A 15,754-nucleotide genomic window follows, 5' to 3' on the forward strand; every position below is an offset into this window, starting at 1 on the left:
TGCGGTTAGTTTTTTTTTAATCTATGTACGGATTTTTATAATAAAATATGATATATTGATTATAATGCTTTTTATATCACTGTGTTTCTAAATTTGACTTTGCATTTATTAACGCTATAAATTACACTATTAATTGTCGCATTATTTTTAAAATAATTTCACTATCTCACAAATAAAGAAATGATTTTTTTTCGTATTACTATTTCTTATATTAAATTTTCTCAAAAAGGATTGAGAGAGCTGAATTTACTACGCGATCAGAATCTCGTATAATACAAACTCGATACTCATAATTCCGACAAATCATAATCCCGAAAATTCAAAATCCATTGTTTCCGACATTCATTATCCCGAGTCCCGACTCCCGACACTCATTAATTCCGACACTTATTATCTCTTGACTATTATAATAGCAACATGAATACAAAAATTTTAATAACGGTACATTAAAATATTAATCGGTATATTAAATATGCAAAGACTTACATTTTTATTTAATATAAAGTAAAATTTTTAAAAAAAATTATTTTTTCTACAAAATAAAAACTTTTTAATAATTAATAATTACTTATTAATTTGGCAAAGTATTATTAAAATTATCAAATATTAATTTTCGAGAATTATTTTAAAAATCTTTACATATTAATGAAAATATTTAATGTCATGTGACGATTAGTAGTAAAAAGCATAAATTTTTTTCGAAATACTTAGAAGTACAGTATTAATCGCTACAAAGTATTACAAAATTATTACGTCTATCAAAAACTGAAAAAGATAATAAGTGTCGGGATAATAAGTGTCAAGATTTTGAATTTTCAGGATTATGATTTGCCAGAATCGGGTTACGGGAATCCGCAAGTCACTTCAAACATTATAAAAGAAGTTTTAGATTCAAAAGTGATATTCACTGGAAGATCGGAAGCACTTTCATCTTCCAATTCCAATGCCTATTCCAATTCTAGTAGATTTTTATTGGAAGCTTGGAAACACCTTTATCATGTGAAAAATTTCGTCCAATAATAATTAATTATATAAAAAAATTTGGCATTGATAAATCTCACCGCAGGTGATTCCGGTATTTAGCAAATATTAACGGGCAGAGTTTAACACTAATTTTAGTAAAGTGAATAATCACCAGCGGTGATATTTAGCAATACTCGACATTTTATTAAAACTTTTAAGCTCTCATTTTGCTATTGCTGGATGTGTGTACTCATTTAAAAGATCACCTTTCAGGCTACTATTCAAATTTTTTCTTAATATCTCTTCCTCTTACATTTAATCATGAATATAACTACATTGGAAAATCAAATAACCTACGTCAATTTCCAGATCCAATAATTCAAATTCTTTCCAATAGAACTTCCAATTCCAATAAAATGTCATCAGAAACTTCCAAGAACACCACTTCTTATAATCTAGGTAATTATTTGGTAATTGAATCCAGATGACTCTTTAAGAATAGGATCGGAACAGTTTAGATAGTTAATCATTTTATTCTCGTCTCTAACTTCTATGTAATATATGATGTGGTTTTGATTTTTTTATGATTTATCGAAAAAATTATATTTGCTTAGTCACATTGTAATATTTTACTTTAATTGAAGGGAATTTTCTAAGGTTAGTTGGTAATGAAAAGCAAAGATATTATTAATGTTATTTTTCATATTTTTGCCGCATGATAAATCATGTGACCTGAGGTCTGAAGTTTGACAATATCCCGTGTCACTGCCCCCTATATGTATATACCTGCTAACTGTTTACAATTCTCATTCAATGTTACAAAAAGTTAACAACTTCATAATTAGTGTATCTAATAGTGATAGATGCCATTTAGAAGTAGAATAAAGATAACGACAGTAATTAAAATTACTTTTTTTAATTTATTATTAGTGTTCCATTGTTGCAGTTAAATATGACTCAATCAGAATAATGGTGGGTTAAGACTTAAGACCAACATTATTTCGTCGGGGACTGTAATTGTTTTTTCTCTCAATTTAACTCAGATAAAATAATCGACACAAAATTCTAGTATATTAATTATTTAACATAAAAGATACTTCCATTGTTAATAATTTACAGAAAATACAGACGCCAGCATCGTGTCACTTTTTATTGGTTGCTTAATTTATTTTGTTCTTATATTTTTTCTTTTCTATTTAAATAATTTTATATTTCAAACCGACACTCTATCTATATCCTATAGCAACACTACTATTTTATTTATTTTTTACTTTATTTTCAAAAACTAAGCCACTTCGAGAAGGTATTGTATATGGTCCAATTAATAATTTTTCTTCAATTTTTCCACTTTTTGTTGAAACTTTGTACTTCAAAATAAACTTATGTAAAAACAATTTTGTTTCATTAACTGCAAAAAATCGACTGATAAAAAAAAAAGATTGTTAGTTATAGGCAAAATTTGGATAAAAATATTTTGTTCATAAAAATAAATACCCAGGACACGCGTGTTTGCCACCACCGAAAATAATATAAGAACGATCAACTTTTGTCGCAGGAGAATTTGCATTTACAAATTGAAATGGTTTAAATTCTTCAGCATCATTACCATAATATTCTTTTGATTTTAACGCATCATCAAAATACAAAATTGTCTTGCGCCCTATTCACAAAAGAAATTAGATGGTAATAATAATTTTAAAATATAAAAATATAAAAACAACTTTACCTTTTGGAATTGTAAAACCATTAGAAAAAGTAAAACTTTTTGATATCATGTAGTGAGCTAAATTAACTGAATGTAAAATATGTATTATTTCAATTACAATTATAATTATAATTTAATATGTATGGAGAATTAAGATTATGCTTACTTATGTTACCAGCGTGTCTTAATGATTCCTTAACGAAACTATCTAGTTTTACCATTTTTTGAACATCGGTCAAAGTTACTAATCCATTACATTCTTTATCAATTGTCAATGCTTCTTCATATAATTCATTTAATACTTCTGGTCTTCCTGCCAAATCTAAAATAATATAAAATAAAATAAATAAAACTTTACAAATAAATTTCTTTTATAAAAATTGTATGCTTACCATATAATGCGTCAACTGCTGCTCTACTTGTTGTGTTAATTGAGACAAAAGTCATAACAAATAAGTTGTCAACATGATAAGGAAGATTATTGGGTTTTGTATGATCAAAGTCCGGTTGATTCATATAATATTCCAATATATCATTCTAGTATGGACGTTACGGATACGAATTAATTGATATAATAATAATTTTCAAACAATAATTTTACTTACATAAGGTTTATAATTATCACCAAGCACATTTTTTTCTTTTAAACGTTTTTCAATTACTGGTTTTACACGATTCATTACCACTTCTCGATGACGTGATACTGGATTCCATCCAAATTTCATAGGTAAACTAATAAATAATATTACTATAAGTTATCAGATAACTTTCTATGTATATAAATACCTGCATGGTAAAAGCAAACATGCTCACGTAATTACGAATTCGTGTAGTTTCGGGTGAATGAAAGATAAAATTGGTGGAATTATTAATAATGGACCCAGATCAAAAGCCAAGTTTTCAAATGACTTCACTAAATCCTCATGAGATGCCGCTTCCTAATGTATATTAAGGTTTTACTCTTAAAGAATAATTTACATAATTTATAAATCGATCTTATATAATTACTGACTTCTCCAACAAGTATGTTTGCAATTGGTAAAGAGATGATGCCATTAACCATATTCCAAGCGTTATAAATTGTCTTGGGATCTAATATTCAATAAATATAAGAATAAATAATATAATACTGTGATGGCAAATGCTGATTGGTGTGATATCGATTATGAAATTTGGATCCGTTATACGATATCTAATAGATATCCGAGAATGGATACCAATCTTGAATTATCCGGATAATCCAGATTTATCTGAAAGGATCCAATTATTCAAACTCTAACTGATTATATATATCATTGAGCATACCATTACAATCTCCGATCCATTTTTCCATTCCTTTTAAGAGATATTTTTGTACGACGCCAATATTTAAATCGAGTTTACCAGAAACTTGTTCTCTTGCAGTTTTAGCATGAAATTTGACACTTTCTCTGTTTGTACCGCCATTATAAACAAGAAGATGTTGTAAAGGAAGAACCTATTAAAAAAAAAAAATAACAAATATAATTTTTAATGAGTATAGACGCAAAATGTCATTACTGTATATACAAAAAATATTATATTATAATACTTTTTCAATTGCGCTAAAAATCATAGATGTTGTGTTCATTTTAAGATAATTACCTCATTTGCTGCTGATATTAAATCAAAGTCATCAGGATTTCTAAACACTTCAATCAATGAATCTCTTGAAAGAATTGTCATAACTTGTCCGAATACATAAATTGAAAAACATTCACCATACTAATTAATGGATACACGTAAATGTTAAAAAATTTGTTTTTGTTTTTCAAAGAAAAAAGATTAAGATATTATTTATTACCTGTTCTTTACATTCTTTAAAGAATTTTTTTGTGTTAAATAAATAATTATATGTATGCCCAAGAATTGGAATTGAATAAGGTACAAGCGGAGGTTCGTTCTATAAAATAAGGTAAGCAAAGTTTACAAAATTAATTTATGATTACAACCGAATTTGCTTACTTTGCCTATACGAGGACGTCTTATGATATAAAGAATTATCATAAAAATAACGAATATTTGAAACGCTGAAAATTCAATCATCGTGTCAGTCTTTTTTTTCCTGTAAATTAGCCTTTTTGTAAGATAATGTTAAAATTAACTTTCTTGTAAGATAATGTGTTTAAAAATGGAAATTATAGATAATGTGTTAAAAATTGGAATATTTATAATAAAATTTATTAGGGTTTTAATATAAGTAATTCGGCATTATAGTTTATGAGATCCCCGTTAACGTGTGCTACAATTAACATTTTATATATTTTATTGGTTCCGACCGACACGCAATGTAACATATTTATCCCCAAATATTTTTTGCCTTAGACAGAAGAATAAAAGATAAGCAAATATTTACTTATTTCAAGTAATTACATAATAAATTACGGTGACCAATAAGAATTGGTCCGGAGCATAGCGAAGGTCTATTTCTATTTATGCATATTTAATGAAGCTGTCTAATGGATCTAGTTTACTATAAGCATTTTAATAAATTTCCGTGCGTGTAATCTGTGTAAACTGTGTACAAAAAAAAAAAAATTTGATATTAAGCTATCTTTTATCGCATTACTATCATATGTGATTAAATAATCATTACGAAAAAAAAATTATTAAACATATTGTCGTAAATAAATTTTGAATTTTTTGAATAGATAAAACTGAAGTAGATAAGTTAAAAGAATTTTTAAGTATTTCCCATTATTTTCTGTTTTCAAAAATTAAAGAACCCCTAGGAGGTAATGTGCTTGGACCAAGGTATGTCTTATTTTCAATCTTACCACTCTTTGTTTTAATATTGTATCTCAAGATTAATTTATGAAATATAATTTTTGCCTCATGAATAGCAAAAAATCGACTATAAGAAATAAAATAAGATTGTAATGGAGTAAGCGATAGTATATATAATTTTTTTTAAAGCCCATTTAAATATAAAATATAATTTACCCGGGACATGCATGTTTTCCTCCACCAAAAACAACATAATTACGATCAACTTTTGTTGCAGGAGAATTTTCATTTACAAATCGAAATGGTTTAAATTCATCAGCATCATCACCATAAAAATCTTTTGATTTTAATGCATCATTCACATACAAATTTATTCTACGTCCTATATACAAAAAAAGTTAAGAAATTGTTTATTTTGGTAAAACTATTATTAATTACTCACCTTTTGGAACTGTATAGCCGTTGGAAAACGTATAACTTTCTGATATAACTTTATGAAGACGCTTCACTAAATTGCATTATATTGAAATAAGTAAAATATTTTTATTACAAATATTTAGGAACAGAAACAAAATAATCCATACGTGTATCATCCGAATGCCTAAGCACTTCTTTGACGAAACTATCTAGTTTCTTCATTTTTTGAACATCAGCAAAACCAATCGAACCATTGCATTCTTTGTCAATCATCATTGCTTCTTCATATAATTCATTAAAGCAGTCTGGTCTTCCCGCCATATCTAAGTTAATAAATAATATTTATACATAGTTATACATAATAACGGAATAAACACTTGTTCCCATTCATCACAAGAATTACCAAATAATCCATTTGTAACTGCACCGCTCGTTGTTCCGATGGCGCCAAAAGTTAGTACAAATAAGGCGTCAACGTAATAATGTAATTTTGAGTAATCGAAATCCGGTTGACTCATATAGTATTCAAGTGCATCAAACTAATATGATTCATAAAATAAATATTTTTTTTAAAAAAAGAGGAATAAATAGTATATGAAAAAAGAAACTTCATCTTTAATTACATAAGGTTTATAATCTTTTCCAAGCGTTTTTTTCTCTTTGATACGTTTTTCGATTACCGGTTTTATTTGATTGATTATAATTTTTCGATGACGTGCAACTGGATTCCACCCAAATCTCAAAGGCAAGCTAATCAAAAAAATTATAGTAAGAATAAATAATAAAATGACATAGTAATTATGAACTCACGTGATAACGAATTCGTGAAGTTTCGGATGGATAAAAGAAAAAACTGGCGGAATTGCTCCTAATGGACCTATATCGAAAGCAAAGTCTCCCAATGACTTTGTCACATCTTCATGAGATGCAGCTTCCTAACGTACAAAAAAATTCTCAAAAATCAAATATATATTAACTCAACAATGATATATAACGTGAATTACCTCTCCAACCATTATATTAGCCACTGGTAAAGCGATTATATTATTTGTTAGTGACCAAATACTACGAAATTCTTTTGGTTCTAAAAATTAATAAATATAGAATCAATATTGAAAAGCAAATAGATAGTAAAAAAATGAATTTTGAGAAATAAAGACTGATATTTTTTTTACCTTTACAATCTCCAATCCATTTATCAATTCCTTCCACGATATATTTTCGTATTACTGGAGTGCAAACTTCTATCTTAGCAGAGATTTTTTCTCTAGCGAGCTTGGCATTAATATGAGCTACTTTTCCAAAATCACCAACATTTTCAAAGATCATATTGAAAGGAAGAATCTACAATAAAAAAAAAAGTTCAAAATTAAACAATTTTTATGACTGGTCTCATTTTCCTCAATTACCTCGAATATATCCAATTCAAAGACTTCCCGATTTATTAACACTTCACTCAATGAATCTCTCGAAACAACCGTCACCACATATCCGAATACATAAACTGAAAAGCATTCACCATACTAATAATTGAATGCACATAAATTTCGTTAATTTTTTTTTTTTTCAAAAAAGAAAGAATTAGAATATTTAATAATCACCTGTTCCTTACATTCTTTCAAGAATTTTTGTGTGTTAAATAAGTAATTATACGTATGTCCGAGAATTGGAATTGTATAAGGCACAAGCGGTGGTTCGTTCTAAAATTAATTAAGATTTAAAAGAAACTAAAAAATGAAAAGCCATTAAATTATCCGGCAGAAACAGTTTTTAAGTCAGTCTTACTTACTGCAGCAATACGAGGACGTTTTATTATATAAAAAATTATCAAAATGATAATCCCAACGATATATGTCTGGAATACTGAAGTTTCTTTTAAATATTCTCCCATTATAATTCAGTGTAAATTGCATACATAATTCATGAAAATGAATGTCTTTATATAAATTTAAAATTCTTTTTGGTTCGTTAATTATGGGTCACGAACAATACTAATTGATAAGCAACTTGATCATCTTTGTTAAAACATCTAAACTTAAAAATTATATATATATAAAGTTCTTTCTTAATTATAGTTGTACAGTAAGAAACCTTACTAATTTCAGTTTTTAAATTTTTTCATTAAAAATTTATAAGTAACACTAAAATTTTATTAAACCATTGTTGCCTTTTTTTTATAGAGAAAGACACTTCCATGCATGGGGAACTAGGATAGCTCGCGCCCATAATTCGCGGAGAATCCGCTGTGCGCGTTCAATTCCTTTATGGATTACTTTTCAGCAGGTTAGGCAGATGTGACTAATCTCTTCTTATTCTCAGTGACTGGAAATTTTTCAGGATATATTCCACAAACTACACAGATATAGTTTCACTGACGGTTCTCCCCAATGCCTTCTGTCCTTTTTTTTGAACTCCGAAAAAATCATGAGTTGGGCGCAAAAGTCCTGTTTGGAATCAGGTTATCGGCAAGTTACCTTGTTTTTAAAGTTTCCGTATCACCTTACTGGAACAATAGGAAGTCAATGAAGTTAGATTACACAAGATTTTACCTAATTAAGTGGGTTAAAAAAAAAACTCGGGTAACAAGATAAATAAAAGATAAACTAGCTCCCTAACCTATGCGTTAAAAGATTGGACTCAACCATAACCTTCCAAAAATTCACAATCCAAAAACCTATGATCCCAGGATAATGAATTTCGGGGATATTAGTAAATTTTTGAATTTTCAGGAATATGGGATATCTTTTTTGGATTTCTGTTGAGTGGCTCTATACATGTGGGCGTAATTATTTCAGATAATAAGCATTAAGGTGGAATGTATTACACCAAATTTTTGTTCGAAGATTCATATGAAATAGTATTACACCCGGTGTAATGCCGAATTGGTGTAATGTGCCGTAATATTTCGGTATGACTTGAACTCCCATGTATAATCACTCAGTGGCTCCCGATATTAGCAATATTATACAAATAATTGATATAACTTATAAAAACTGTATTTTTATTTTCAAAAAAAAAGAAAAAAAAATAATTACATTTAAAATTGTAAAAAAGTGTTTATATTGTTATATTGAGGCAGTATTTTTTTGCATGGTTTGTAAATATAAAGCAATGAAAGCAATTTATACATATTTATATATGTAAAGATTACACTAATAAAAATGGGTGTTTACAAGCTAAGTTCTTTGTTATAGTTGTTGACCCTCTGTATAAAACTTCTATTGAAATTCTTCAAAATGATTTGGCCCAACATAATGCAGTTGTCCGAAAGTGTGTCCAATGAATCTGAAACTAATGAACCTGAATTGGGAAGTTCGCTAGACTCTGCCTCAGCTTCAACTAATTCAAGCTCTTCTTCTGGAGGTTCCAATTTATCTGGAATTTTAAATATTACTTCAGACATTAAAATTCACTTTAAATAACACTTTGATCGGCTTATGAAGGCAAGGAATTATACTTTTGATGAGATGTGTTTCTCGGTAGCAGTGGATATTCGTAGTCTTGGAGGAAATATTAAGATCTCAACATGAAAAATTTTTATAATGGTGTTAGTTAGCACCGTTAATCAGATAAATGCATGGGTAGCTAGTTTAGGTAATGGGAAGGAACTGCCATCTTATGTGTTGGGCTTGGCAGGCATTTATGCTTTATTCCTCCTTGCTTCTCTATCATTTTTACTTTTCTCATGTATTACTTTACGAAAAAATAGCTTTGTTTCGTTTTTTAAACTGTTTGTGTGTTATACAAGTGATATGACATTCGCAAATTTCGTCATGTGATTTGGGCAACTGGTAAAAAAAATTCTGCGCAATAATGACATCACACATGGCCATTTTTTGTAGCATTGCTCGAAAGTTCTGGCATATATTTTAATAAAAAAAAACCGTCACCGAATTTGTATGTCGCATGCTCGCCTATCATGATGATTCGGAACAAATATATTATCCTGTTTGCGTTAGCGGTTAGCGCACTCAATAATACGTGTATACACTAAATTCTAATTCCATTCCGGGACGAGACGCGTAGAATTATTCCGATTTTTTTTCCTTTTTGGGGATACATAGAATAGGAGGAGGGGTAACGCATTTTTAAGTAATTACTATTATATCGTCGATCATCCGATCATACAAAGACGTATTCAAAAGCCCTGTTGATTCTAGACCCTGTGTAAATTATGTAAAGGAGAGACATCCTAGTTAGTGAATCTATTTATCCGCCTTGTGCAAATAAAAAACAAAAAATAAGCGAAAAATTCAAACTTACCATATTTTACATCATCGATATTATCTCCAATCAAACAAACGAGTATATTCCGTAAAGTATTATAAGGTATGTTGGTTTTATTGCTCGGCTAGCTTCTCGAAACATGTCATCACGAACTTAATCGATTTTCCGCTATAGATGTTCCAAAATAAAACGGACATATTGCTCTTCTTGTTATATATCGGCATTTTGATCATCGCCGAGAAAATCACTGACGCATACAATAGACGCAGTGAAATTACTCACATGAATCTCGTCACATACAACGGCACAGCAAAAGTCTGGCGCAGTGCATCAAAAAATTTATCTTATATAAGCATCTTCACGTGCCGAATTCTTGAAACTTTGCGCAGTATCGTACCGGCGAACGCAGGAAGGCAGTGTTGGGCAATTGGACAATTGGACATTTTGGACATTTGTCCAAAACCTGTCCAAAACTTGTCCAAAACCAAAACCTTTTTTTCATTGGACAGGTTTTGGACAGATCATATGACAAAAAATTTAATTTTAGCCAGAATTATGACTAATTTTGGCTAATTTTAATTTTAGTTCAATTATTAAAATTATTTCAAAAATCTTTAAATGTTAATTTTTAATATTATTTTGATTTTACATTAATTTTTATTATTTAATTTATATTAAATATTTACTTTTTTAATATTTTAACATTATATTTTATTTTATTTTTAGTTTCAGTTGATAAATATTAGGACTCTTGAGCAGTTTTAAACTGTCCAAAACTGGTTTTGGACAGTCCAAAATTGTCCAATTAAAAAAACCAATTGGACAAGTCCAAAACCCAACACTGCAGGAAGGTGTGGCCTAACGACAGCGTGACTGTAAATAAAATTTTATTTTATTATAAAGACAGAACTCTCAATCTTGAAGGAGAAGCTAAACTATAATTCATGTACAATATAATTATATAGAAAAGACCGTCCCGCTTGGTTACTGTGAATAAGCAGGTTATGTGGCGCAGCTGACCAGGTCATGTGACTCGCTTATTTTAGACGCGCTCACATTTTCTCAATTCGTAAAACAATTATAACGGGAATATCTTGATACATGTCATAAAGATTGGTCGAAATATAAAAATTAGCACTTCCAAAATTATCTGTAGATATGTTCAAGGAATCCAAAGAGGATTTACGCAGTATACAGAGATATAGCAAAAAATGCAATGTTCACGTTCACGCAAGAAATAAAGTGATACATATTTATCCACGGTCGAAGTGAGAAAATTTATTAACGATCTTGAATTTCACGCGGAAATGAGAGTGAATGTCACTTCCGCCTACACAGTAGAAGTTTTAAAGGTGAGTTTAAAAAAATTTTTGAGAACAAGTTTCGCAATGGACTTATCAACAATTTTTCAGGATCAGCGACAGAATCGGAAATTATTAGTCAATTACGAAGAAACGACTCTATCACAGAATCAAAGGAGGCAGATCATGTGCGAGAAAAAGTTACGAGACCCTCAGAGGCACAGGATGATCATTTATACAAACGTCAACGTAGAGACGAGTTCGAGTATCCAACAGAGGTATTATGTTTAAGCATGAAACGTGCTCTCAAATGACACACGAACCCTTTAATGTATGCATAGGTTGTTTTAAAATAACTTATTGTCATGTTTGCCTTTCCGACTCATTATTTAGATAAAATCAAGTGGTCAAGAACAAATGTCATCGGAACATTCTAGAAAGCTAACACCACAGTTGCTTCGGGGTTCGAAGATTTCTTATCTAGCGACCAAGAATCTGACTCATTTCTTTCAGATGCACCACTTAACTGTCCAGCCACATTGGCGGATGAAGAAGAGAAAAACAACAGACACCGTGATTCTCATAATGTCAACGAAAAGGTGACTATATTAACAAACAACTCCTTAACAATGGATAATTGAACATCAACAATCATATTAACTTCTGTCACGTTTGTCTTTCTATCTCATTTTTAGATAAATCAGATGTCCAAGAGCGAGACATTCCACCCCATCGCCACTATCATCGCAGTCAGAATTAGATCTCGTATCTAGTGACAATCATGAATCAGACTCATTTTCAGATAATGGACTTGCAATTGGTATCTTTACCTCGAAAAGAGTCCAGATGGATATTAAATGACATCGATGTTTCCGAAAAATGGCATCTATTTAAAGAAAAATCACTGGAACTAGCAAATGGAGAAGGTCTATTTGTCGAAAGTCACACGCAACAGATATTGTATGCTTTCAATTTTTTTTCATCTACTAGATTACTGTGGAACTAATTGCAAATATAATAATACTATATAGATCCTTATCACACGTTCTCTTGTTGAAGCCTAAACAACATTGTCCGTTAATGTTGGAGGTTTTGGTGAGGATTTGTGATCATGCACAAGGACATAATAAAGAGATTCACCAAGCAAGAATCAGAATTTGACGAAAAAACATTAATAAAGCTTAAAGCTTATTCGCATTGTCAAGGTATTACTATCATTTTTTACACTTATTTGTTGTGAAAAAATTTAAAATGTGCTCATTGTTACAGCGCCTGCAACGAGATGAGATTGCTAGAGGCAAAGCAGTTTCAGAACTGCAAATTCTTGCAGTTGAGGGGAACGTGCAATTCTGAAGGAAATAAGAAACATAACAGATGTAGCGAATTTTGGGACGAGGTTTTTTACAGTATCTAATGCTCACACATTTTTTCTATTTATTAGTATCGAAAAAGTTCCAAGATCAACATTAAAAAGCCCTATTGGAGAGGTGGAGCTATATACTACTTACGGTATATTTCTGCGATGGTAAGCTTTTTAACTTGATTATATTTATATAACATTTCCTAATCAATAGGAATATTATAGGTCGAATAAACAGGCAGAAGAGTCCAAAGCTAGAAAGCAAGCAAAACAACCCGACGCTATCATCAACGAAATCGATCAGCTGACTGATTCTGAAGCTAATTGTCCGGAATGTAAGAATGCCACACACGCATCAGAGTATATGGAAGAGTTGAAAATATTTTGCGTCCCTGAGATACTTAAAAGTAGAGTTAGTCGAAATGGTCATTTTGCATTACGGCTGATAGCAAACATGCATAATTAGGAAAAAACAATTATTCCCCTAACTATGATCCGCTGTCATGAACCGATCATATTCGGGAAAAGTAATAATAGGGGCTGTGCAACGTAGGATTTGCATAAATATTTTTTACGCATTCATAAATTCTTCTTACCGAAGCGCTAATCCATTTCTCCGAAATAATATTTCACATGGAATTTGGGTGCGTATGCTAATCGCAAAGATTGTTGCTGGTGAAGACCAACTTTATTACTTTGATTTTGGAGAAGCATTGACAAAGATAGTGAAAAGTTTTAACCCTTTCTATCATAACCTACCCATATTTGCATTCACATTGATGCTACTGAAGAGACATAAACCTTTCGAGCTCTCTCAATTCTTTTTCGGAGAGCTTCTTCTGTTCACGTCATCGGCATCTAGAGTTTGAGACGCCAGATCACCATGATTTAATGATCTATAATGATCATACTGTTCATCTATTACGGGTTTGTCTATGGATGACATTAAATACGTAATTGCCAAAGTGCTTCGTGTGTAATGCGCTATAGATTACTGCGCCTGTGACATGCATACAGTATCTGTGATAGTGTAATAAATATTGCAAAGATCTGAAATTTACTATCATATATTAAGATTAAAATTACTTATATATTAACTTTTTTTATATATCATATATATCATATTTAAAATTATATTTAGTAAAATATTTTTAATAAACATATAAATAAACTATATTTATAAATTTAACTACGTTAGGCCAATGAAATAAAATCTGTAAAGGATATCATATTTTTTGAATTATTAAAAATTTTTAAATAAAAAAAATGTTATTTTAAAAAGTATTTACATTGTAATATCAGAAATGTAACATTAGAATATAATTAATAATAAGAATACTTATTCTATATTTTATATTTATTATTATTAGTTATATTTAGTTAATTATAGTAAGATGGAAAAACTAATTTTTTATTTAAATAGAATAATTAGATAATTATGTTATATAATGATAATTATATACATGATATGTAAAAAAGAATAAATAATTAACTAAAGAATAAATTATTAGCTAAATATTAAAATAAAGAGAAAATGTAAAGTAGAAGAATTATAATATCTTTAAAAGAAATAATTATTATAAGTTATAGTTAATTAGAATAATTAATATAATTTCAAAATGTAATTCAGTTTTTTATCAATATAAATAAATTAAATAATTCCTTTTTTAGTTATAATTTTCAATTTTTTTGCAGTTTTTTATAATAAAACTTACCATTATAATTATTAAATTAATTAAAAATAACAAATAAATAGTAAAGAAAGAAAAACTTTTGCGAATTGTAATTATTATATTTGAAAATTTTTTTAATCCAAAAATATTAAATAAAAAAAAATAAAAAAAAAATTATTTTAAAATTCAAAGAAAATTAATTATAATGAAATCTAAGTATACAGTCAAACCTTAATATAGTGAACCCTTAATATAGTGAATTTTTCAGACAATTATAATAAATTTCCCTTCGCTATAATGAATTAACTAATTAAATCTCTTAAAATTTTCACTATAGTCTTATAGCAAAATTGAGATCTGGATCCTAGGGTTCGTTATAACAAAGGTTGACTGTATTTAATATATAGTACTTTACAGATCATTTCAATATTATTTCAATATTATTTCAATATAATTTTAATATTACTTTACTAAAAATGGCCAATTTTTTGAAATGATTTTGTAATAATTTTAAAATACTACTAAAATACATTTAATACTTATTATACTTTTGTTATTATTTTGTAATTGTATTGTATCTAGGTTTATAAAAATAACTCAAAATAATATCACAATAATTTTTTAATACTTTTATTATTATTTTATTATTATAATATAATTAACTTTAATATTATTTTAATATTTTAATTTCAAAAATACTTTAAATATATTTTGATATATTTTAAAAATTTTACAAAATAATTGTACAATTGTTTTGAAAGCCATTGTATCTAGGTCTATAAAAATATTTCAAAAAATTTGCCATTTTTAGTAAAGTATTTTAATATCATTTAATATAATATCATAATGATATTAAAATAATATCAAAACAATATTAAAACTTAAATTTAACTTAAATATATTATTTTAATATTATTCTGATATTATTTTAATATTGCAGTAATATAATTTCAATAACATTTTGATTTTAATGTTAAATGACATTGAAATACATAATATAAAACTATATTGAAATAATATTAAAATAATATTGAAACAACATAGTAGTTAAATTTAAAATAACATAATTAAGTTAAATTTAACTATTTAATTTTATATTGATTGAAATATTTTTTTACTTCTTTTATTTTACTTATCGATATGGTTATTTTTTTTTTTGATTTAAAGCCAGAAAATTTACAATCAAAATACTTATATTACAAATTACAATTAGAATCTTTTTCACTTCATTTTTTTCTTACAGTAAAGCCACAAAATCTTTTATATTCTGTGTAAAAGTAAATAGCTATATCAAAATTCAGAAAATAGTTTTCTTCAATAATTGTAAAACATAAGCGTAATCTAAGAAAATTAGGTCTGCAGT

At 28.3% G+C, this 15,754-nt stretch overlaps 5 protein-coding genes across 5 annotated transcripts; 2 read left to right on the plus strand and 3 right to left on the minus strand.

Annotated features, from left to right (window-relative positions):
• Positions 1 to 2,075: 2,075 nt before the first annotated feature.
• On the minus strand, positions 2,076 to 4,732 carry OCT59_024920 (uncharacterized protein; the record flags this gene model as incomplete). The annotated part of the gene is made up of 12 exons (XM_025315338.2): positions 2,076 to 2,385; positions 2,458 to 2,623; positions 2,690 to 2,755; positions 2,835 to 2,990; positions 3,061 to 3,205; positions 3,274 to 3,400; positions 3,482 to 3,606; positions 3,681 to 3,760; positions 3,974 to 4,145; positions 4,292 to 4,411; positions 4,491 to 4,589; positions 4,652 to 4,732. 12 exons carry the CDS (start codon positions 4,730 to 4,732, stop codon positions 2,220 to 2,222), a joined length of 1,503 nt encoding a protein of 500 aa, XP_025182962.1. The 3' UTR covers positions 2,076 to 2,219.
• Positions 4,733 to 4,842: 110 nt separating this feature from the next.
• OCT59_024921 (uncharacterized protein) lies at positions 4,843 to 7,721 on the minus strand (the record flags this gene model as incomplete). The annotated part of the gene is made up of 12 exons (XM_066134978.1): positions 4,843 to 5,540; positions 5,630 to 5,795; positions 5,856 to 5,921; positions 5,998 to 6,153; positions 6,234 to 6,369; positions 6,454 to 6,580; positions 6,641 to 6,765; positions 6,835 to 6,914; positions 7,006 to 7,174; positions 7,240 to 7,353; positions 7,432 to 7,530; positions 7,620 to 7,721. The coding sequence occupies 12 exons, from the start codon at positions 7,719 to 7,721 to the stop codon at positions 5,384 to 5,386; spliced, it is 1,497 nt and encodes a 498-aa protein (XP_065991746.1). The 3' UTR covers positions 4,843 to 5,383.
• A 1,278-nt stretch (positions 7,722 to 8,999) lies between these two features.
• Positions 9,000 to 9,233, minus strand: OCT59_024922 (uncharacterized protein; the record flags this gene model as incomplete). The annotated part of the gene is made up of 1 exon (XM_066134986.1): positions 9,000 to 9,233. One exon carries the CDS (start codon positions 9,231 to 9,233, stop codon positions 9,000 to 9,002), a length of 234 nt encoding a protein of 77 aa, XP_065991747.1.
• A 1,982-nt stretch (positions 9,234 to 11,215) lies between these two features.
• Positions 11,216 to 12,131, plus strand: OCT59_024923 (uncharacterized protein; the record flags this gene model as incomplete). Its single annotated transcript, XM_066134993.1, has 5 exons — positions 11,216 to 11,325; positions 11,396 to 11,409; positions 11,470 to 11,636; positions 11,796 to 11,957; positions 12,054 to 12,131. The coding sequence occupies 5 exons, from the start codon at positions 11,216 to 11,218 to the stop codon at positions 12,129 to 12,131; spliced, it is 531 nt and encodes a 176-aa protein (XP_065991748.1).
• A 32-nt stretch (positions 12,132 to 12,163) lies between these two features.
• OCT59_024924 (uncharacterized protein) lies at positions 12,164 to 13,184 on the plus strand (the record flags this gene model as incomplete). The annotated part of the gene is made up of 5 exons (XM_066135001.1): positions 12,164 to 12,318; positions 12,390 to 12,440; positions 12,546 to 12,563; positions 12,800 to 12,883; positions 12,944 to 13,184. The coding sequence occupies 5 exons, from the start codon at positions 12,164 to 12,166 to the stop codon at positions 13,182 to 13,184; spliced, it is 549 nt and encodes a 182-aa protein (XP_065991749.1).
• Positions 13,185 to 15,754: the final 2,570 nt, after the last annotated feature.

This window comes from Rhizophagus irregularis, chromosome 5, assembly GCF_026210795.1.
Source record: "Rhizophagus irregularis chromosome 5, complete sequence".
Lineage (NCBI taxonomy): Eukaryota > Fungi > Glomeromycota > Glomeromycetes > Glomerales > Glomeraceae > Rhizophagus > Rhizophagus irregularis.